Source organism: Nyctereutes procyonoides, unplaced genomic scaffold (assembly GCF_905146905.1).
Source record: "Nyctereutes procyonoides isolate TBG_1078 unplaced genomic scaffold, NYPRO_anot_genome, whole genome shotgun sequence".
Lineage (NCBI taxonomy): Eukaryota > Metazoa > Chordata > Mammalia > Carnivora > Canidae > Nyctereutes > Nyctereutes procyonoides.
Genome location: NW_026575133.1, coordinates 14,043,790 through 14,068,357, shown reverse-complemented (window position 1 = coordinate 14,068,357; position 24,568 = coordinate 14,043,790). Strand labels below are relative to the sequence as shown.

Here is a 24,568-nt window from a genome sequence, read left to right as displayed (position 1 = left end):
AACCAAGAATATGAACTTTTTCACCAAAGAAATGCGTGTCCTATCTAGTTATACCACCAATAACACTTAACATTTCCAAATACTAAGAAGCAAAAATGATCATGTATGTACTCATGTTTACCATATTGTCATGTTCTTCCAATTTTTAAAAAATGCATCAGTAGTACTTACATTTAGATGGCTTTTTTGCCTATAATATCAAGTCAACAAATACTTTGATTCTTGTGGTGGTTTTAAGTAGGCAGAATTTACTTCCCAATGTGGCTAGCAGGGTAAACTTTAGAAAAAGGTAGCATTTGGTATGGATCTTAAATGATGACTATTTCTACTAGTAGAAGCTGGACCTGGTAGGGAGAGGGCATAACCAAGTGGAAAGGAGCACAAGTAAAGAAGCAGAAGCAGAGCTGTCCCACAACTATATGGTCAACTACTTTTTGACAAAGCAGGAAAGAATATTCAATGGAAAAAAGACCTTACAACAAATAGTGTTGGGAAAACTCGACAGGAACAGGCAAAAGAACTTTCTTAGACCATGCACAAAAATAAATTCAAAATGGATGAAAGACCTAAGTGTGAGATGGGAAACCATCAAAATCCTAGAACACAAACAGAACCTCTTTGGCATCAGCCTTAACAACTTCTTACAAGGGAATGGAAAGGAAAAAGAGAAGGGAAGCAAGGGAAACAAAAACAAAAATAAACTATTGGGACTTCATCAAAATAAAAAGCTTCTGCACAGCAAAGGAAATAATCTGCAAAACTAAAGGTGAACTTTGGAATAGGAGAAGATATTTGCAAATGACATATCTGATAGTGGGTTAGTATCCAAAATATATAAAGAACATATAAAACTCAATACCAAAAATACAAATAATCCAGTTAAAAAACAGGCAGAAGACGTGAACAAACATTTTTCCAAAGAAGACATACAGATGGCTAACAGACACATGAAAAGATGCTCAACATCACTCATCATTAGGGAAATACAAATCAAAACTATAATGGGATATATCACCTCACACCACTCAGAACAGCTAAAATTAACAGCGCATGAAACAACAGACCTTGGCAAGGATACAGGGAAAAGGGAATTCTCTTGCACTGTTGGTGGGAATGCAAACTGGTACAGCCACTCTGGAAAGCAATATGGATGTTCCTCAAAAAGTTAAAAATAGAACTATCCTATGATCCAGCAATTGGGACTGTTATTTACCCAAAGAATACAAAAATACTGATCCAAAGGGGTACATGCACCCTGATGTTTATAGTAGCATTACCAACAATAGCGGAATTGTGGAAAGATCCCAAATGTCCATCAACTGATGAATGGATAAAGAAGTTATGTATGTACATATATACGTGTGTGTGGAATATGGAATATTACTCAGAAAAAAAAAGACTGAAATCTTGCCATTTGCAAAGATCTGAATGGACCTAGAGAATGTTATGCTAAGAGAAATAAGTCAGAGAAAAACAAATACCACATAATTACACTCTAATGTGGAATTTAAGAAAACAGATGAATATGGAGCAGGGGGAGAGAGGGGGGCAAATCATAAAACAGAATTTTAACTACAGAGAAGAAACTAAGAATTGCTGGAAGGGAGGTGGGAAGTATGATGGGTTAAAGGGGTGACAGCTATTTAGAAGTGCACTTGTGATGAGTATTGGGTGTTACACGTAAGTGATGAATTGCTCAATTCTATACCTGAAACTCGTACTACACTGTATGTTAACTAACTGAAAAATAAATAAAAACTTGGAAGAAAAAGAAAATAAGCAAGCAGAGCTGTGAAATCCAAAGCAAAACCAGAGAACAACAATGTATAGGTCAAAAAGATCTGTGGTGTTAGAATAAAAATGTCCTGAGTAAAAAAAAAAAAAAAAAAAAAAAAAAAAAAAATGTCCTGAGTATATTAATTCTATCACTCACATTAGCTGTGTGACTTTAAACAAATTATTTAACCTCTCTGATGGACAGTTTCCCCATTTGTAAAACTAGAATAACACGTGGCTTGGCTAGGTTAGTGTGAGACTTAGAAAAATATGTAAAAGCATCTAACACATAATAAACATTTAGTATATGTTAGCCATTGCAACTACTCTTACTATTTTTAATGAAACTAAAAATATATTACCTAAACCTAGTATACTATGTGGGGCAATAAACTAATAGATTCTCAGTAACATCTGAAATTAGTCTGGAAATAAACCAACAATCATAATCATGAAAAAAGAAACTGAAAGAAAAGATAAGTATTTTGGTCATTTAGTCAGCTGTGAAGACAGTACAAGGTTTAGGTAGGGTATGATAGAAAGATGACTAATTGTATGTACACAAAGAAAATAATGATCCAAATAGTGCCGGCAATAAATGAATATTACATAGTAGCACACCTGGAAACCACCTCTTTGCTTTTCTAAGCCTATGTGTCCAACCAAACCTTTCCAATAATATGCCATTGAAATATTCAATTATGATAAGTTCTCTGTAAGGTCGAGGTGTTCTTTTTAAGAGTTTATTTATTTGACAGAAAAAGAGCACAGCAGCACACTGGCAGGCAGGACAAGAGGGAGAGAGAGAAACAGGCTCCCCACCAAGCAGGGAACCCAACATGGAGCTCAATCCCAGGACTCCAGGATCATGACCTAAGTGGAAGGTAGATGCCCAACCAGTTGAGCCACCCAAGTGCCCCAGGTTGAGATGTTCTAATAATCCAGTGGGTTAGCCCACTTTTCTTCAAATAAAATGCATCTCTGAAAGCAAACAATCAACTGTATGCCTTTCAGACACCCTTACTCTGAATGCTTAATAACTCCCAAGGACAGAGAAAAGACATTTCTATCATTTTATCACTGAATCACAGGTACTCTTTTTCACAAATAATATCCCTTTAAGAGAGACATACTAATGAATTCACTATTAGAATGGGCATCATCTCAACCAGATCTGTGACTTTTCACTGACCAGTGCACAGCTCTAATACATAAACTTTTAATTCTTTAGGGTGTAGTCTGGTGGCAGTCAATGGAGTGAAGCGTAGAATTAAAACTGAACAAAATAGTACAGTCTGGCTCAAGAGTAGTGCCATCGTGGAAGAAAAATAAAAGTCCCCATTCCTAGAATTAATATTATCTTCCAGCAAAAAAAAAGACCTTTGTTGAATTAATGAGCAAACCTCAAATTTGTTAACATTTTTGTTTCACTTGCTTTGTAAAATGGATGTCGCCCTCCACACAATGAAAAAAATACATTCTCTGAATCTAAACAAGTATGTTCTAATTGTATCCTAAAGCTTATATTTCCTTTATAAATACTCAAAGGGCAGGAAAAACAGAAAGTCTTAGCTACATTAGAGCAGGGATCCCTGAAGTGTATGCCTGAAGGGGGTTGACAAGAGTACAGAATTTTTGCTGTTAATGGTATACTATAGTGTTCAATAAAATTTGAAAAACACTATACTAGAAGAAAACTATGCTAATAAAGTAATTCTTTTTAATTTTTAAATTAAATTTTATTGAAGTAAAATTAACATACAGTATTATATTAGTTTCAGATATACAACATGATTCAGCAACTCTATACATTACTCAGTACTCACCCAATAAATGTAGTCACCAAACAATATTATTACAATTTTATTGACTTTCATCTTCATGACTTATTTTTTTTAAGACTGACTGATTGATTGATTGACTGATTGACTGATTTGGGAGAGACAGAGTATGCATGCACGCACACAAGTCAGGGAAGGGGCAGAGGGAGAGAGAGAGAGAGAGAGAAGCAGACTCCCCACTGGGCAGGGAGCCTGAAGCTTGGCTCAATCCTAGGACCCCAAGACCATGACCTGAGCCGAAGGCAAAAGCTTAATCAACTGAGCCAGTCAGATACTCCTCATCTTCATGACCTATTAAATTAATTCTTTCAAAAAGGAAATTTTGAATATTTGTTTTTATCAAAGATACACATTTTAAAAAACCATTAAAAACACAGTAAACCGGGATCCCTGGGTGGCGCAGCGGTTTGGCGCCTGCCTTTGGCCCAGGGCGTGATCCTGGAGACCCGGGATCGAATCCCATGTCAGGCTCCCGGTGCATGGAGCCTGCTTCTCCCTCTGCCTGTGTCTCTGCCTCTCTCTCTCTGTGTGACTATCATAAATAAATAAAAATTAAAAAAAAAACAAAAAACAAAAAAAAAAAACACACAGTAAACCTTGATTATTGCAGGCTTTCAGAAAAACTGCCTTATAAGAAATGTATTGTTTCTTCCTTAACAATGACAAAAACATAACCACCATAATAACTAAGGCCACAAAAAAGCAAGTGTCTAAAAAGGATGCATAACAATAACTACAATCAATAAAATTTCCCTTAAAACTTACATAGCAAAGCTGAATATATGCAATCCTCATGACTCAGCATCTCTACTCACAGGCATATACCTAACTAATATCTGTTCATCAAAGGACATACAAAAAAATGCTCATTCTTTTCATACTAGCCAAAAACTGGAAACAAATATCCATCAATAATAGAATGAGAACAAATTGTGAAATATTCATACAATGTAATACAATGGAAAATACAACTGAAAATGAACTATTATGCAATAATATGTATGAATCTTCATAATTTTGACATAATGTTGAATGAAAAAAAGGCAGATATACAAAAATACATATTGCTTAACTCCACACAAAATTCAAAATAGGCAAAACTAATTTAACAGCATCAAAAGCTGGAATAGTGGTTACCTCGGGGGGCAGGGGGTGTGACTGGAAAGAGTCAAAGGAAGGTTTCCTAAGAAGAGTCTATAATATAGTATTTCTTCACCTTTGTGAAAATTCATTTTATATTTTCGTATTTTTGTGTACATTTTTCAATAAACGGAAAAAATTTTAAATTACATATGAACCAAATTAAGTAAAAAACAATTATTTCAAATACAGCAAACACGCTAATTTAAGCCTCTGATAAATCTTTTGGCTCACTACATAAACATACCTAAGTTATACATTTTGTAAAGCATAATTTTCAAAAGTTTATAATTACTAAAATTATACAAAGTAAGTTGTCTAAGCACAATGGAATTAAATTAGAAATCAAGAACAATAAGATAACTAGAAAAATAATAATTTGGAAGATAAGCCACAAATTAAAAAAAATGCAGAGAAATTAGAAAATATGCTGAATGATAATAAAAACACAACATATCAAAATTTGCTGGATATAGCTAAAACAATATTCATACAATAATGTTTAACTTTAAATTCTTCTATAAGAAAAATAAGAAAGATTCAAAATCAATGGTCTAACTTTCACCTTAAGAAGCTCCAAAAAAGGGGATCCCTGGGTGGCGCAGCGGTTTAGCGCCTGCCTTTGGCCCAGGGCGCGATCCTGGAGACCCGGGATCGAATCCCACGTCAGGCTCCCGGTGCATGGAGCCTGCTTCTCCCTCTGCCTGTGTCTCTGCCTCTCTCTCTCTCTCTCTCTCTCTCTCTGTGACTATCATAAATAAATAAAAATTAAAAAAAAAAAAAAGAAGAAGCTCCAAAAAAAAAAAAAAAAAAAGCAAATTAAACCCAAAGAAATAGAGGAAGTAAATAAGAAGTCACAGGTTAAAAAACAAATCACAAAGAAATCAGAAAATATCTTCAGAGGGATTATAAAGAAAATGCAACATATCAAAATTTGTTCAATACAGCTAACGCAGTGCCTCAAGAGAAATGTTTAGCTTTAAATCCTTACATTGGGGATGGAGTCCAAAATTAATGACTTGAGATTCCACATTTAGAAGCTAGAAAAAGAAGCAAACTAAACTGAAAGAAGCTGAGCAATGGTTCTCAACTGTGGGCTATTTTGTTCACCAGCACATATTTGGCAATGTCTGGAGTCATTTTCTGTTATTACAACTGGGGGATCTATTGGCATTTTGTGAGGAGTGGTCAAGGATGCTGCTAAACATCCTATGATGCTCAAAACAGAATTATCTGGCCCAAATTGTCAATACCGCTGAAACTGAGAAACTCTGAGGTAGAAGAAAGAAATAATAAAGCCAAGAACAGGAAAGAACAAAATAAGAAACAGGAAACAGGGATCCCTGGGTGGCGCAGCGGTTTGGCGCCTGCCTTTGGCCCAGGGCGCGATCCTGAAGACCCGGGATCGAATCCCACGTCGGGCTCCCGGTGCATGGAGCCTGCTTCTCCCTCTGCCTGTGTCTCTGCCTCTCTCTCTCTCTCTCTCTCTCTCTCTCTCTGTGACTATCATAAATAAATAAAAATTTAAAAAAAAAAAAAGAAACAGGAAACAATAGAAGTATCAATAAAAACAAAAGCTGACTTTAAAAAGTCAGTAAAATTTATAAGCTTCTAAGACTGATTAAAAAAAAAAAGAAAAAAATTACTAATACAAAAAAATAGTATCAGGATGAAAGAGTGCCCATCACTACAGATCCTAACATATTACAGGGGATAAGAGAATATTATAAACAACTTTATGCCAATAAATTCAAAGAACTTAGAAGAAATGGACAAATTTCCTGAAAGATACAAATTATCAAAACTGACTCAAGAAGAATTAGAAAACCCTGAATACTCTTCCATCTATTAAAGAAATTGAATTCATAATCACAAACCTTCCCACAAAAACTCCAGACCCAGAACTTTTCATTGTCAAATGTTACTAAGCATTTAAGGCATAAATAATATCAATCTCACATAAAAGCTTTAAAAAAATGAAGAGGGAACATTTCCCAACTCTTACTGAGGCCAGTATTATCCTGCTAGTGAAACCGGACAAAGAAATTACATTGGAAAAACAAAACAAAACAAAAACCAGATTACTATCCTTCATGAACCCAGACGCAAAAATTATTTTTTTAAAGATTTTATTTATTTGAAAAAAAGAGTACACATGCGCATGAACAAGGGGAGGGGCAGAGGGAGAAACAGACTCCCCACAGAGCAGGGTGCCTGATGCAGGGCAGGATTCCAAGACACTGAGATCATGACCTGAGCTGAAAGCAGATACTTAACCGACTGAGCCACCCAAGCACCCACAGATACAAAAATTCTTAACAAAATATAAGCAAATTGAACCCAACAGCAAATAGATAGTATCACTTTTACAATAAGAAATTTGTCTGGTCATTGTCCCAACTTTCTGGAACCTTGGAATTTCAAAAGATAGAGGAGTGTCTACATTATTCACAGTGGGTCCTGGACTACACTTGAGTTTATGCTAAAGAGATGACTCAGATTGGAGGCTGGTCATGACAGAAAGATGAAATGTGTCATTAGAGGGTTGGGGCTTTGAGCCACTGATACCACCTGACTTCCTAACCTCCCAGGAGAGAACAGTCACTAGAGATGGAGTTCAATCATGTGACCTATGATTCAATCAATTAGGACTACACAATAATTCTGAAATAAAAACTATGGAATCTGAGGCCCAGGTGAACTTCCTGGTTGGTAAGTATATCAACGTGCCAGGAAGATAATGCATCAATTCCACATGGAAAGGATACAGCAACTCTATGTTCCCAACTCTCCTGGACCTTGGCCTATATATCTCTTCATTTGGTTGGTCCTGATTTGTACTATTTTTTTTTTAAAGACTTTGTTTATTTATTCATGAGAGACACAGAGAGAGGCAGAGACACAGGCAGAGGGAGAAGCAGGCTCCATGCAGGGAGCCCAATGCAGGACTCGATCCTGGGTCTCCAGGATCACGCCCTGGGCTGAAGGTGGCACTAAGGTTTACACTGAGCCACCTGGGCTGCCTGATTTGTACTATTTTTAATAAAATTTATAATCCTAAGTATAGTGTTTTCCTGAGTTCTGTGAGTAGTTCTAGTGAATTCTCAAACCTGAGGGGACTGAAAACCCCTGATTTTGTAGCCAGTTAGTACAGCTGGCATCTGTAGTGAAGGCAGTCATATTGAAGGAAGTCATATTTAAGTCCACCCTTAAATTTGTGGACACTGTGCTAACTACAGGTAGTTGGTGCCAATATCACAAAATATACCATGACCAAATAGTGTATTCCAGGAATGCAAGACTGATTTAAGATTCAACAGAAGTATCAATCAACGTAACTGACCACATTAAAAGAACTTAAAAATAGCATAAAATCAATAAATGCAGAAAAGGCACTTAACAAAACTCAGCATCTATTCACAATAAAAAATAGAAACACCTCAGTATATTAGGAAAAAAAGGAATTTCTTTTTTTTTTGAAAGGAATTTCTTGAACCTGTGAAAAGTATCAACAAAAAGTACAATTATTATACTCAATGGTTAAAGAATGCAAGTTTTCTTAAGATTAGAAACAAGGAATGATGTTCACGCTCACCACTTCTATTCAGCACCATATTAGAGGTCCTCGCCAATGAAATAAGGGAGAAAAAAGAAACATACGGAATGGAAAGGAAGAAGTAAAAACATTTGTATTGGAAACAACATCATTTGTTATTTAGAAAATCCTAAGGAATATGCAAATTATCAGAATATGCCAAATTAAACTGCCATTTACAATAGCATCAAAGATTAATAAATGTTTAAGGATAAATTTAACAAAGTATATACATTACTTACATTCTGAAAAACTATAAAATATTGCTGAACTTTGAAAATATTTAAATAATTGAGTAAATGAAGTGATATACCATGTTCATGAATCAGAAGATTCAGTATTGTTCACATGTGTAAGGTTTCTCTAAATTAATCTATAAATTCAATGCAATCCCAATCAAAATTCTAATAGGCTTTATTGTAGAAATTGATGAGCAGATTCTATAATGTATGTTAAACTGCAAAAGACCTATAACAGTCAAACGAACTTTTTAAAAGGAAGAACCACTTTGGAAGATTTGCACTGCCTGATTTCATGACGAATTAAATCATGTTTAGGTGTCTGCCTTCAGCTTGGGTCATAATCTCCAGTTCCTGGGATCGAGCTGGCATCAGGCTCCATGCTCAGTGAGGAGTCTGCTTTTCCCTCTCCCTCTGTCCCTCTCCATCATTCATTCTCTCTCTCTCTCTCTCTCTCTCTCTCTCTCTCTCCCCCCCCTCTCAAATAAATACATAAAATCTTAAAAAAAAAACCTATAGTAATGAAAACATTGTAGTCTTCAAATAAAAATAAATATTCTGATCAACGGACCAATCATAAATTCACACATGTGTGGTCAACTGATTTTTTACAAAGATGCTAAGCTAATTCAATAGAGAAAAAGAAAGTATATTTGCCAAAAAATGAACTTCTGCCCTTGCCTCACACCTTCTACAAAAAATAATTCTAAATGAAACTTAGATCTAAATATAGAACTTAAAACTGTAAGACTACTAGAAGAAAACAAGAGAAAATTTTTCATGATTTTGGATGATGCAAAGATTTCCTAGGACATTAGGAGGCATGAATAATAAAAGACAAACATTATAAACTGAACTTCATCATGACATGCAACTCTCATTCTTCAAAAGACAGTTTAAAAATAATAAAGGCAAACGACTGAGTAGGAGAAAACATTTGCAAAACACATATGTAATAAAGAACTTGTCTCCAGAATTTACAAAAAACTTTTTTTTAAAGTTGTTGTATATTTTGGATAATAGTATCTATCTATCTATCTATCTATCTATCTATCTATCTATCTATCTATCTATCTATGGAGGGACGGAGGGGAGGGAGAGGGAGAGAGAATCTTGAGCAGACTCCAAAGCAAACTCTGTGCTGATCAAGCCCGGACACAGGGCTCAATCTCCCAATGTTGACATGACCTAAGCTGAAATCAAGAGTCTGATGCTTAGCCAACTGAGCCACCCAGGGATCCCTAAAAATTTACAAAGAATTCTTTATAGTTCAACAAGAAAACAAAAGAAAAAAGGCAAAAAATATAATTAGGCACTTCACCAAAGAAGACATATCAATAGCAAACAAGCACATATAAAGACGCTCGAGATCCTTAGTTATAAGGAAAATGCAATCTAAACCACAAGTTATCATGACATACCCATTAGAATAGCTAAAATTTAGACAATACCAAGTGCTATCCAGGTTGTGAAGCTACTAGAAATCTTCTACACTGCTAGTCAGAATATAAAATGTACAGACACTTTGGAGAATGGTGTGACAATTTCTTTACAAAGTTAAATATATACTTAATATATGGCCTAGCAATTCCACTCCTAGGTATTTATCTAAGAAAAATAAAAACAAATATCTACAAAAGACCTGTTCATGAAAGTACATAGCAACTTTACTTACAATAACTAAAAATGTCTATCAACTGGTGAATGAATAAACAAATTGTGGTAGAACCATACAATGGACTATTACTCCACTATATAAAGGACTGAACTACTGAAACAGAAAAACATGAAACTCAAAAAACACTATGCTAATGAAAGAAGTTTGACACAAAAAGAGCATGTACATGATTCCACTTACATAAAACTCTAGAAATGGCAAAACTGCAGTGACAAAAAACAGATTAGAAGTTGCCAGGACCAAGAGGCAGAGATAGGAAACTGACTATAAAGAGGCATGAAGCAATTTTTTGAGATGATAAAAATGTTCTGTATCATAATTTTGCTGGAGGTTGCAGGACTGTATATATATATGTCAAATCATCAAATCACACACTAAAAATTGAAGAATTTTATTGTATGGAAATTATATCCAAATAAAACTTATTTTTTAAAAAAACTAAGCCTCATTCAGAAATTAAGGCAATAATCCAATGTACCATGAACTACTCAAAAATGAGAGCAAAATATTAATTTCTTATTGTGGGAGATTGGTAATATAAATTACTAGAAAGTACATAATTTAAAAACATCATTCCTTTGGGAAATATCTGTATTTATGTATATTTTTTAAAAATTTTGGGGATGCATGGGTGGCTCAGCAGTAGAGCGCATCTGCCTTCAGCTCAGGGCGTGATCCTGGAGTACCTGGATCGAGTCCCACATCAGACTCCCTGCATAGAGCCTGCTTCTCCTTCTCCCTGTGTCTCTGCCTCTCTCTCTCTCTCTCTCTCTCTCTCTCTCTGTCATGAATAAATAAATAAAATCTTAAAAATTTTTCATTTCTGGCATGCAATTAATCTGCTATTAGTCAAGTGTACAGACAGTCAAGTCCTCATCTTCTGTAACAATAAATTGATAGAGAATAAAAAGAATAAGCTTATTTTTTTAAATTTTAAAAAGATTTTATTAATTTGGAGAGGGAGGGTTGGGGGAGGGGCAGAGGAAGAATCTCAAGCAGATTTCACACAGAGCCTGACAAAGGGCTTGATCTCATGACACTATGATCCTGACCTGAGCAGAAATTAAGAGTCAGACGTTTAACCGACTGAGCCACCCTGGTGCTCTTAGAATAAGCTTCTTATTTAGAAATAATAAAGCAGGGGCAGGGGATCCCTGGGTGGCTCAGAGGTTTGGCGCCTGCCTTTGGCCCAGGGTGTGATCCTGGAGTCCCAGGATCGAGTCCCACGTCGGGCTCCTGGCATGGAGCCTGCTTCTCCTTCCTCCTGTGTCTCTACCTCTCTCTCTCTATGTCTATCATAAATAAATAAATCTTTAAAAAAAAAAAAAGAAAGAAAGAAAGAAAGCAGGGGCACCTGGCTGGCTCAGTCGGAAGAGCATGCAACTCTTGATCTCAGGGTCATGAGTTCAAGACCTGTGTTGGGTGTAGAGATTACTTAAATAAGTAAAAACTTTTAAAAAAGAGAAATAAGAAAGCAAACAACCAATGAACTGCTAAATTACTGGAAGTGGTAGCCTCTAGGAAATAGAAATTGAAGGGGAGAGATGAGGCAGGGGAATGTTATTCTTCTTTGTAAGGATCTGCTAGTTTCTATAGTTTTGCTTCTTATAAATTTCACAAAATGAAATCATACAATATGTACTCTTATGTATCTGATTTTAATGTTTCTGTGGTTCACCCACTTTGTTTAAGTAGTTTATTTACTTCTATTGCTGGAGAGTATTCCACTGTATGAATATACTACATTTTGCTTGTCCATCCATTCACCTGCTTATGGATATCTTATTTCCAGCTTTCGGTGGTTATGAATAATGCTATGACCATTCACATTCAAGTGCTCCTGTGAACATGTGCAGGACAGTACCTCACACTTGTTACACTCTACCACTAACATCCAAGTTATTTACCACATTTATGAAAATGGCTAACAGTATGAAATACATACTGGTACTTATTAAGTTAATATTAAATTCCTACTGATATTTAAATGCTTGTTTAAAGAATAAAAAAACCACATTATTCAGCTATTCTAATAATATGGGCTTCAATTTCAATGTTAAAAACACAAACATAACTTTGTCTCCAGTAAGTATACCTGCCACAAATAAATTGATAATGAGAATGATTTTAAACACCTGTAGATCAACGTCATACAAAGCAATCAATTGTGCCCAAGTTTCTCCACAAATGTCAACATTTCATCAAACAAAACCCTCAAATCTACATGATCAAGCTCAAAATATTTAGCCATTCATTCATTTAGTATTTAATGAGTGCCCACACTAAGAATATAAATACTCTAAAATTGCAGAGTGCTTGCCCTCATATAGCTCACGTTCCATCATCCACTTTTGCTAAATAAATAAATGAATAAATAAAGCATGGCTTATTGAGAAAATTACAGCTATATAACACACTATGACATTTTATCTTTACACTGTTAAACACCATGTAATTCTATTTATTTATATATAAAGATGTTTACTTTTTTTAAGATTTATTTATTTTATAGAGAAAGAAAGAAAGGGAAGCAGCAGAGACAGAGGGAGAAGCAGGTTCCCTGCCCAATGCAGGAGTTGATCCTAGGACCCCAAGATCATGACCTGAGCTAAAGGCAGATGCTTAACCAACTGAGCTACTCAGGTGTCCCCAAAATGGTTAAATTTTATATAAACTGTTTTGTTTCTTTAAATGAATTATAGTATTTATGATAAATTCCATAAAAACATTAGACTTTGAGCTTTTAGTAACCTCCATAATAAAACAATGACTCTATAGAAAAATGAAAATCAACTACTTTCTTTGCCTTACAGAACTATTTCCAGGAAGGTAACAAGCCTTCCAAAGGACAACTGACTGGAAAACATGTTAAAATGATAATATTAAGAACACCAAATGGTTTTAGAGCCACGCTAGAAGTTGAAATTTTAAACTGTAACTTCTGTGCATTGACTGTCACCAGCAAAGACTACAGAAAACAATCCTAATACTACAGAAAACAATCCTAATAGATTCAGTATTAACAACAATATATTGTCCAGAGTTTTTGTGGAATCTGAAGACTGTTTTTTTTTTCTGTTATCATATTGTTATTCACATTCATACTTCCACACAAGATTATGGTAATCAAAATTTAAAACCTCAAGACAAACTTACATTTTACCCTCTGGTGTTTTATTACATAAAAAGAAAAATTCTTTACACTTCCTCAAAGAGAATCCTAATTGTCCCTTTCTAATTAATCAAAATAAGAATAAAGGAAAATCAGTTGCTTTATCAAAATATGTTGACTGAGCCTAAAATTATGTTCTTTTATAATTTAAAAACACCCATTTCAAATGGCTTCAAAGCTCTCCTTATGCGGCCTCCACAGTGTTTACATAGTGATCTCAAAAGCCTATCCAACATACTTCCCATGATAAACAAATGTAAGGAAATAAATACCACACAGAAGTCTTTTTATCCAATGTCATAAAACTAAATAAAAAGAAACTCCACAACACTTTTCCCTTGAAATGTCTGTAGTAACATTAATAAAATTATCTACCAAACCAGATTATTTTCTAAGAAACTACTTAGGTAAAATGTAAGGAATTTCACTTATACTAAGTTACAGAATCCCTATATCTCCTTGTCAATAAACAAGTATATACTGTCAATCTATAGCATTTCTACAATAGCCTATTGTAATCTCTTCTATAAATTTAAATAATTGAATCTAGAATAGCCATGTTTATAATATCCTACTGATTTCCATAATTTACCATTTTATTATACATATATTTTTCCAAATACACTGTAAGATCCTCTATGGTAGGGAAGCATGTTCTACGTACATTGTGTTAAGTTCAAAAAATTTGGTTACTAATTACCTTTAACAAAGCAGTTTCAATAGCTAGTAAAAAAGGAAGCAAATTGCAAAAGTTAAAAAAGCACTAGTGGGAAAGCATTAAAGCAACAGATGCAGACCACATATTTCAGGGATTTGGCAAAGCAGAAAAGGAGAGCACTAACACATAAATTCAGGTTACAGTCACTCAGTTTTTAACTAAATTATTACTAATGACTGTTTGCTAATCCCAGGGAAAAAAATCCTAGGGATTTGTCTCATGTCCTAGTTCTACCTGCGCAACTTGTGTGCCAGTCCAGATTCCTCCACAAAAAAATACAGAAAATATTTTCATCTTACCTTACAGAACTATTCTGAAATTCAAATGAGGTAATAATGTACATTAAAGGGCTTTATAGACAAGTAGTTTATTAAATGCAAGGTGTTACTATTATTATTTTGAAGATGGATTCTACCCTTTGACCCAACAATTCTGATTCTTAATGTTTATCCTAAGGATCTAGGTGGACAAACGTACAAAGATATCTGCAAAAAGATGTTCACGGTAGCTCTGTTTCAAATTTAAAAAAAACTAAAAATAACTGAAATGTCATCATTGGAAGACGGGTTTAACAAATTATGGTATACACATGAAACAGAATATCATGCTGTAATTAAAGATGATTTAACAGATGTGTATCAACATGAAAAAAATGTTCAAGATAAGATAAAGCAAGACTGCAAAAGTTTCAACTTTTGGGATCTCTTCCTTCATCTCTCAAACTTAATCAGGTCCTCTCTGTTACACCCCTCGTAGGATTCTCTATTTTTCTTATATTAAAATAATCACAGTTTGAAATAATATATTTGAATAGTAATAATAGTAATAAATAACAATAATGTGTTTCCTTTATTTATAAAGGATGGTATACACACATATATATGCGGGGGCGAATGGGGAATATGACAGTATTTTAAAATGTAGGAAACCAAAATGAAAAATAAAAACAATCAAACAAAAAAATATGCATGTTTATATTATATCAACACTACTGACCAAAAATGGGATCTGGAAATACATTTTGTCAAACTATACCAGCAAAGCTCTTTGATAAGCTTAGTATCTGAAAAACTGTCTTCACTTAAGAAGTAACAAAGAATCATGCTATAACCAAAAGGAGGCAATGCTGCTTCCTTTTTAAGGAGAAATCTAGAAGAAAAAGCTTTCTTCAGGTCAACGGTCTTATCTGAGAATGATGCATATTCTGCTGAAAATCCCGCTTGATGTTAAATCAACCACCACCTACAGCTAAATAGATATCTCTTACCATTTCTCTAGGCCACCTGAGTTTTAGTCATAAAATGTGTGATAATATCTTACCTTCATAAAGCAGAGAATTATACCAAATAAAGTCTTGAATTCCCTTTTTACAATTTGTGATCTTCCACATTATGTATTCGATATTCTGGAAAAAGGCCACTAATCAAATAGGAACAGAAGCAGCTGTTCTACAGACTTACAAGACATGATCATCAAGTCTCCTTGAAACAATACTTCCATAGGGAATATGTCCTTTAGAAACTCTGCAATAGCAAACTCATGCTTCAGTGAAGCATTTAATGAAAAGTCTAAATAATTCTTGGGAATTTTTCATTTAAACTCAGTGGAAGACAGAATATCACAGAAAACATCACACGGAGGTATTAATCACTCAACATTTGGAAAATAGTGAAGAACAATTCTAACATCACAAGTTTAACTGCTACTAATGTCTACCTTTGTCCTGATACTCTAGGAGTTACCTATTCCACCAAGACTCAGAAACTATTTCTTAATACAGAAAATTTGAAAAGCATAGAAGAGTAAAAAGAAATTTCACAATAAAAATAAAGTTTCATTCAACTGCTCAGTGAACAAATAGGTACATGTTTCAAAATAAAAACAGAAAATATAACAAATTTCAAATTACTTATACTGGGAAAAAATGTTCTACAACTATTCTTAAAAAAAAAAATTCACCACTACTTCCCCAAAAAACTACTGATTCTTTATAGAAGACAACCAAAAAAGCTTTAAAGCTGAAAATATAGCAATATAATCATTTCATCTAAGACTAAAATATGGCATGATTCTGCAGTTTAAAAACAGTTAAACTAAAGCCTTAACAAGCAAAAGGAAAGGTGTTTTGTTTTTTAATGTCCTCAATCCTAACAGGTGGAATTGAAATATGGCTGCTATTGTGAGATTTGTTAATATCCAAAGGATACTAAATAGAATAAATTTTTCATTGACTTAAAATTCAAGCATGAATTGGTACTATTATTTTCTACATCACCTTAAAACAATGGAATTACCATGTGTCATAGGCTCATACCAACATTTATTGCCAATATTTGGCAGACTTATGGTTTTTGCAGATACACGTTTTAATATTTTATTTTCATAACAGGATGACAATAAGTGTTCTTTAAAATTAACTGCAACATTCTGTAGTCGACTACACTTATATACTATATAGTATACTAGAATATACACTTAAAAGAATTGGCAGTTGTAGAGTTTATACTTCAAATACTACATATTAATTTTTTCTCCAAATATATTATTGATAACATCCTTTAGAATACAGTGTAATCAGGGACACCTGCGTGGCTCAGCAGTTAAGCATCTGCCTTCAGCCCAGGGTATGATCCTGGAGTCCTGGGATCCGGTCCCACATCAGGCTCCCTGCATGGAGCCTGCTTCTCTCTCTGCCTATGTCTCTGACCCTCTGTCTCTGTCTCTCATGAATAAATAAAATCTTAAAAAAAAAAAAAGAAGAAAGAAAGAAGGAAAGAAAGAAAGAAAGAATGAATGAATGAATACAGTGTAATCAGAGTTTGCCAAAGCAGGAGTTGCATCATTTCTCCTTCCAGACTTTAATATGGTACTCAGCACAAAAGAAAAACTAAGTTCCAACAGAGGGCAGTCTACATGGAGTTTAGAAACCTTCCATTTTTTAAGAAACACCTACTCTGTACAAGACATCGTGATAGTTACTGGGGATAAATCCTTAAGCAGAAGAAATTCAATTTCTACCTTCTTGGAGTTTGCAGTTCAATGAATGAGATGTGAATTTATCGATCAGAGAACTGTATTTCTACAACTATGATAAATATCATGAAGGGAAAAGTAGGGCTGCCATCCTGTGAACATCTTTTCTACTTTGGCTGATGAGGAAAAGCTTCCGTGTAAACATTATGATTGCACTGAAATAAGAAAGTTATTAGATAGAGACAACTTGGCAAAAGGGGAAAGAACAGAGTACGTGCAAAGACCCTGAGATAGGATACATGGTGTATTGAAGGAATTGAAAGAAAGCCTGCCAATATAATTCATTAGAATTGTATATAGGGTAGGAGTAGTTGCATGGATACCAGGTAGAAGGTTACAACATTCTCCAGGTGAGAGATAGTATCTCACTAGGGGGTAAGTAATAAAGATAAAGGAAAGAAGGCAGATTCAAAAGATATTTTAGAAAAAATTGAGTTACAATGAAGCCAAGTAGAGTAGTATTAGTAGAGTTTTAAGGATGACAGATCTTGAAATTTCTCAGTTGTGAGATCAAATAGTAGAAAGCCGGTAATCTGAGCTTATGTGATGCTCCTCAATGAGCCAGATAGCAATTGCAGCCAGGTTTTCTAATAGCAGCAACATTTTAGGAAGGGTGATTTTAGGAAATGTGCCAGAAGGCCATGACCAAGACCACAGTAAAGTCAACCATGTATTTAAAAAATAATTACATACTATCTATAGGTCCCACTTCTGAATTGTCAGTCAGAAGGATACCAAATGATAAAATTACTGGGATTTTCAAGGTCCATGCTTGTAATATCACATTACATCACTTATTTTCTCTCCTTTGTACTTCTGTGAAAATAAGACTTAAAAAAAAAAAAGACTTCAATATTAGGAGTTAACATTCAGCATAAGCTTATAAAACAGCATTTTTTATCAGGAAGATCATATTATACCTGAGAATATTAGGAGGAAAAAGTCACTAACACTATATTTGAAAGATGCTACAATGTCCGGGAAACAAATGTCATGTTATGACAAACAAGATATCAAAGTCCAAGATGCATAATAGTAACAGCAACTTCCACACACGGAGCTTTATATAAGATCAGGAAAATAAGACAGATATGCTCATAATTCTATTCCTTTCCTTGTTTCAGATGACTAATAAATGGAAAATTTTTACAACTCTTTCTTTCTGCTTCATGTAATCAATATAGTAAAATTTCTACTAAATCCAGTAATAGGCTTAAAGTTAAGAAAAGTCCATAAGGTCTCCTTCAAATGGACTAACAACTCCGTTTCCCAAATACCCCAGCGTTGGAAATTGATCCTTGGCTCCTTTATTCCATGATGCAGAAGTTTTTTTTTTTGTTTTGTTTTTTTGTTTTTTTAAGATTTATTTATTTATTTATGAGAGAGAGAGAGAGAGAGAGAGAGAGAGAGAGAGAGAGAGAGAGGCAAAGACACAGGCAGAGGGAGAAGCAGGCTCCATGCTGGAAGCCTGACGTGGGACTCGATCCCGGTTCTCCGGGATCACGCCCTGGGCCAAAGGCAGGCACTAAACCGCTGAGCCACCCAGGGATCCCCTGATGCAGAAGTTTTAGACAAATGGTAAGGAAAAATAATTTCTAGTGTTTAACATAGGCCCCAGTCTAAATCCCACACATGAGTGGACCTTAAGATTTTCTAAAATCTATTTCTTTGTCTTTTTATTTCCCTCTTATTATTTCTATTCCTGTGAAACATGATCTTCCTCAGTCTTAGGTGGTCCAATATATACATAATTATTTTCCCATGGGTACTGTAAGAACAACATGGCATGCCTATAGTTTTATAAATTTTCAGATATGCTGTGCTAAAACATACAGTAATTAGCACTGTGGTTCCACACACCATACTAGAATCCTAAAAGGAATACTACCATGAAACAGAAATGCCACACAGTCAGATCCCCAAGCTGAGTTGAGTATAAGTCAAAAGATGACAAAGACTTATTAATGACCTGTAACATGACTGGTTAAATCTAGAAATATACGTCTTATTTATGCCTCTATAATCTTTGAATTGTTAGTAACAATGTCACATCTGCAATGATGGAATGGTATAGTACATAACTATACAGTAACTGATCTCTTAAACTGTCAATAAATCAGTTTCATAGAACTTCAGGGGAAGAAGGGACCTTGGTAAATATGTAGTCCATTCCTTCATTTTATAGATGAGATGAAGGACAAAGAAAGTGTAGTAAGATTATTTATCTGATTTCTACAAAATAGGAAAGACTCAGTAAATACTTGTAGCGTGACAAAACCCAGGTGTGGTTTTCCATCTTTGCGTGCCTCTAAATTAAAAAAAAAAAAAAAAAAAAAAGTCTTTTTAAATCTACATGTGGACTGAAAAAGCCATGAATTCTTGAGATATAGACTCTAATTGCTGACACCTTAACCAGAGAAACTGTGAAGAACGAGAAAATTTATACTTACTTCTTTAAATACTGCAGATTGTATTACATATTTTCATCCTAGGATGATAGGTTTCATCCTAAACCTATCATACCATAAAAAATCCTCTAGACCCACACATAAACATAAATGCAGCATATTAAGCTTATAACTATTTTTATAATTTTAAAAACTAAATTTAAAAAACACGAACAGTCCTAACAAAGAAACCAAAAGAAAAAAAGAAACACATGGCTTTAAAGATTAGTCAAAAAGGGACGAGTGAATCCTAGTTTTGCCTCAGCAATGTCAAAAATGCAGAGTGGGAAGATCCAACCTTTGGATCTCTAATTATTATCTGTAGAAGCCTCAAATTTCCTGCAAATATTAGTAAGAGCCCCTAGTCCTACTCTCTCCCCAACCTGTTTCCCCAAGTGACTCCCCAGTGACCTGTCAGGAGTTTCCCAAACACTTCAGGTGACCTTAGTTACCCAGAGATTGCTCTGTGCCTCTCCAAAATAAATGCTCACATTCTCTAAATAAAGCTTTGGGAATCAGGAAAAAGGCCTCATTGAATTCCTCCTTATCAATGGAAAAAGCAAAAATCAGCAGCATCTGTTGATTTTTAAGATGGCCTTCTGAGAACTTCCTACAAGTTGGAGCCTTAGAATTCTCTGGCCCCCTGGGATAAAATACTGAAAAAACAGCCAGACACTACCAAAAGTTCTCAAAAAATAGAAGTTTTCAACAATGCCTGAGTATATCCATTTTCTAGGGATCTCTTTGGCCTAAAAAATAAGTATCTTCTTTCTTTTTCTGTGTGTGTGTGTGTGTGTGTTTTTTTTTTAAAGCTCCTTTACCAACTCAATCTTATCAAATAAGAGACAACTTTTCCTAGCATGGTCTTCCTTTTCACCCTTAAACAAACAGATTATGCCCACTAACTTCCTACTCTAACTAAATATTTTTATTCCTTTACACAAAATCCTTGATTCTGCTTTACATCCTGCCTGAGCTATTTCTGGTTTTCAAAAATTCTTCTTGGACTGTCCAAATTTAAAGCTGGCTCAATTACTTTTGGCATGTGGTTGCATGCATGGACACATGCTATCAAGTCTCTCAACGTACTGACCCTCTCCAGTCACAGACTTCCCCACTTAATAACCCCCAGCAAGAACTCTTTGGTTGCTTTCTGGATTCTACGCCTTCCCTTCCACACAAAGTCAGGTTATGATATCTAGACTTGATGAATTTAATAGGGCCAAATGTCCAGGGATGGTGGTAAAGGAACTCGGCTGGCTATTCATTGTTGCTCCAGACTCCATATTAGAGGACTGAGGTCAGTAACGCCTGCACTTTTGCGTGTGTGTGTGTGTGTGTGTGTGGTCCCTCCCTCAGCAGCCTTTTCTAAACCTCCCCAGCTTGCTACCTGTTGGCAGTGCTGGTGTTGCTGCTCCCGGTGCTGTGTTTCTGTGCTCGGCTCAATCTCCTTGGGGGCTTTGAATGCTGCAGCCGGGGGCTCGGCATGGAGGGGAACGTTGAGGCATAGCCATGTTCACACTCTAAAGAGATAGCAAGAAAAAAAGACATGATAACAGGAATATACCCAAATCCGTGGATCTACTGATCTAAAGTCATTGCAGTAATACGTTGCAGAAAATAGCAGATAGAATGGAGGTCGTATTTTTCCACTTTTTGGCTGGAAGATAAAATTCTCAGTCCTCCTGTGACATTATAGACACACCCAACCCCATTACCTGAAAGGTGTACAGATACTTCCTCTAAACCTCTAAGAAATATCTCCATCCTCTCCAAAACCCTTTTCTCCATGAATTCTTGACTGAAATACACTGATTTCTGAGGCGAGCTACCATCCACCTCAATTACTTCACCGGCCTCAAAATCCCCCTTTTACTTACTCTCCCCATCCTAGGTCTCCCGCTAAGGTCCCCATTTTCACCTACTTCAAACCATCCAACTGCCTCCTCTCGGACGACATTTCCTCCCCTGACACCGTAATTTCCAGAGTTCCTACTCTCCGCTCCCCAGCCTCCGTTTCTCAGAGGTCCCTTCCCCAGAGGTGTGCATCCTCCTCCCCGCGGGCTCCTCAGCAGGCACTGCCCCCTCCGCTCCCGGCCTCGGCTGCTCACCCCTACCTGCGCCGCCGCCACCCCGAGCCTTCAGTTCTCTCTTCCCTCTTTCCTCCCAAGTCCTCCGGCTGGGGCGCCCACTCTTAACACCCCCTTCCCTGGGCTCGGCCCCCCTCCCCCCTCCCCCCTCCCAGTCCTCCCGGCTCACGCGCGCCAACCCGCCCGCACAGGCCCGCGCGGCCTCACGCGCGCTCCCCCCCCACACCCCCTCCTCACATCCGCACCCCACACACACACACCCGCCTCCTCACGCACGCACCTGTCGCACGCGCACCGCTCCTCACACACGCACCCTCCCTCCCCTCACACACGCCTCCTTGCACGCGCGCCTCCCCTCACACGCGCCCTCCACACACACTCCTCAGGCACGCACCCTGCCCCTCACACCCACACCCCTCCGCTCACACACGCACCCTCCCTCCCCTCACGCGGCGCACCGCACTCCTCGCGCCGACGAGGACTGCGCGGGCTCAGGTGGTGGCGGAGGCAGCGGCGCCCGGCCGTTACCTCGGTCCCGGCGCTCCAAAAACTCGGCCGCCTCAAGCAGGCGCTGCACGTTGATCATCCGCACCCGCTCCATGGACACCGCTGGTGGCGACCGGGGCCTCTCCGCGCTCCCTCTCCTGACCGACAGGAGGCGCCGCAGGCGGCTACAGGCCGGCGCCGCCCCGGGACATGTGCGGCGGGCGGGCGGGCCAGCCCCGCCGCGGCTCGGCGCGCTCTCCGCCGCCCCCGCCGCGCCCCCGCCGCGCCCGCCGCCCCCGCCGCCCGCCGCCGCCGCCGCCGGCAGCCCGCGCGCGGTTTGTTTACCTCTCCGCGCGAGCACGGGGGAGGGGCGGGCGCAGCACCGAGGCCCGCCCCGTCCCGCCCCTTCCTGTGCCTCCTGGGAAATGTAGTCCCGCCCCTCCCACAGCACACCGGGAGTGGTAGTACGCACGCCACCTCAGTGCGCCTGCGCTCTGCCGAATTCCGCAATGGCGGCTGGGAAATGTAGTCCCCGTCGGCTTCTGTCGCCAGGGTGTAAAAACTAAGAAGTTATCTGAGCTTCACCTCGGGGAGGGAAGAATTTGAGCGAGTGCCGAGGAAACTTTTTTCAGCGACTCCTGGCTGGTGCCCAGGACCTGGAGCATTCTTTATCTGAAGTGCCATGTTCCAGTCCTCTGTCGACTACTACTTTTTCGTGTAACTTCCATGCCTTAGTTTCCCCATCACAAAACGTGCTGTTCGGCTGGTGCACACAACAAAACGTTTGAAAAGCCAAGATCACGGTTCAGAAACAAGAGATGATCTCATCAGTGCCAGGGAAAGCTTCCATGAGGTCCTTCTTCCACCTTAGTTTCCATATAACGTAGTTCTGGTTTTCGTGGGGTTTTTCAAGTCGTATTTTTTAAAACTTCTTTTTGCTTCAGGCCCTCACTAGGGACTTTGGAAGCTAGAAATCCTCTCTCGTGTTGCAAGCGCAGGAATTCGGTGGGTAAGTGATTTGGTGCTGAAGTCACAGAGGGTTCAGTTCAAATCCTGACTCTGCTACTTACACTACCTGTCTGGACTCTTCAGGCTTCGTTTTCCTCATGTATAAAATGGATACGATTACTCCATTTATCCAAACATTGAGGGCCTGCCATGTACCAGGCACAGTACTAGATATAACGTGTACCGTAATGAGAAAAACAGACACGGACCCTACTCTCTCAAGGAGTCTATAATAGTCAGTAGGGCTTATTGTGAAGATCAAATGAAAAAAAATCCAGCACTTAATATATGACACTCAATTAATGGAAGTGATGGTGGCGATCTCCTCTCTTGCTCTCCTGCATAGAGAGGCAACTGAAAGCAGTGGCTAAAGAGAGCAGGGACCACATTAAAGGATTGCCAGTGGCTACCCTCTCTGCCATTCTCTTTCCAAGTCCTCAGTCTAACAAGCCCTCAAAGTCTAGACCAGAGTTTCTCAACCTCTGCGTTATTGACATTTCGGGCAAATAATTCAGGAGTGGGGGTGGGGGGGTGGGGGCCAACTTGTGCTTTGTAAGATGTTCAGCAGCATTCCTGGCCTCTACCCACTAGATGCCAGTAGCACACTACCAACCAGAAAGGTCTCCAAACATTGCCAAATGTCTGCCGGGGGAACACAAATCACTCCCAGTTGAGCACCATTGGTCTAGGGAGAGGAAGGGCAAGAGGGTCATAACTGTTGAATGCTCTAGGAGCAAGCTGGGAATTGTATAAACATCCATAACTTTTTCCCACCCTGATTATTTTAACCTGCTGGTGGACATCCAAAACAACAGGAAGCTCTTGGTGAGGGGAGAATTTCCCCTTCCCTGTGGTCATTCCAGTGGCTACTGTAGAAAATATCATTCAGAATGAAAATCTTACTCTTAGAAATGTCATGAGATTCATGCTGCATTTTAATGCCCTCTCTCTTGCACTCTTCTTTTTTCTTTTTTTCAAAGTGAACAAGATTTCCAATGAGGTCAAAAGCTGCAAAATTATGCCAGTCCTTTTAAATATTACACTTGGCACCACATTTAAGAACCAAATAGATGTTCCATCGAATGCAGGGAAATCCAAAATGGCAAATGTTCACAATATCACAATGATAGATATTCACAGGAGAGGGGTTTTTTTTGTTTTTGTTTTTGTTTTTGTTTTTTTGTAAAAACCTGGAAATAGGGATTTTACCTTTTCTGCTGTTGGCCAGGTCACTTCAGATCTGGGCTTTTCCGTTGGGTATTGATAACAACCACTCTTGACAAGGGACATGTTGGGTAAAGGGAAGAATGGAATTATTTAAAAGAAAATAGCTCTTCACCAAGAT

General features: G+C 37.5%; 1 protein-coding gene across 2 annotated transcripts in view; it reads right to left on the bottom strand.

The window, feature by feature from the left end:
* Window positions 1-24,568, bottom strand: part of MXI1 (MAX interactor 1, dimerization protein) — a 79,665-nt gene that overhangs the window by 40,054 nt on the left and 15,043 nt on the right. The window contains exons 1-2 of one of the 2 annotated variants that reach the window (XM_055300552.1): window positions 22,258-22,464; window positions 21,030-21,162 (exon numbers count right to left, since the gene is read on the bottom strand). In XM_055300552.1, coding sequence (XP_055156527.1) covers window positions 21,030-21,162; window positions 22,258-22,330 — 206 coding nt within the window. In that variant the 5' untranslated portion in view covers window positions 22,331-22,464. Of the gene's footprint in view, window positions 1-21,029; window positions 21,163-22,257; window positions 22,465-24,568 lie in introns of those variants that run through there. The other variant, XM_055300551.1, reaches the window with a different exon arrangement.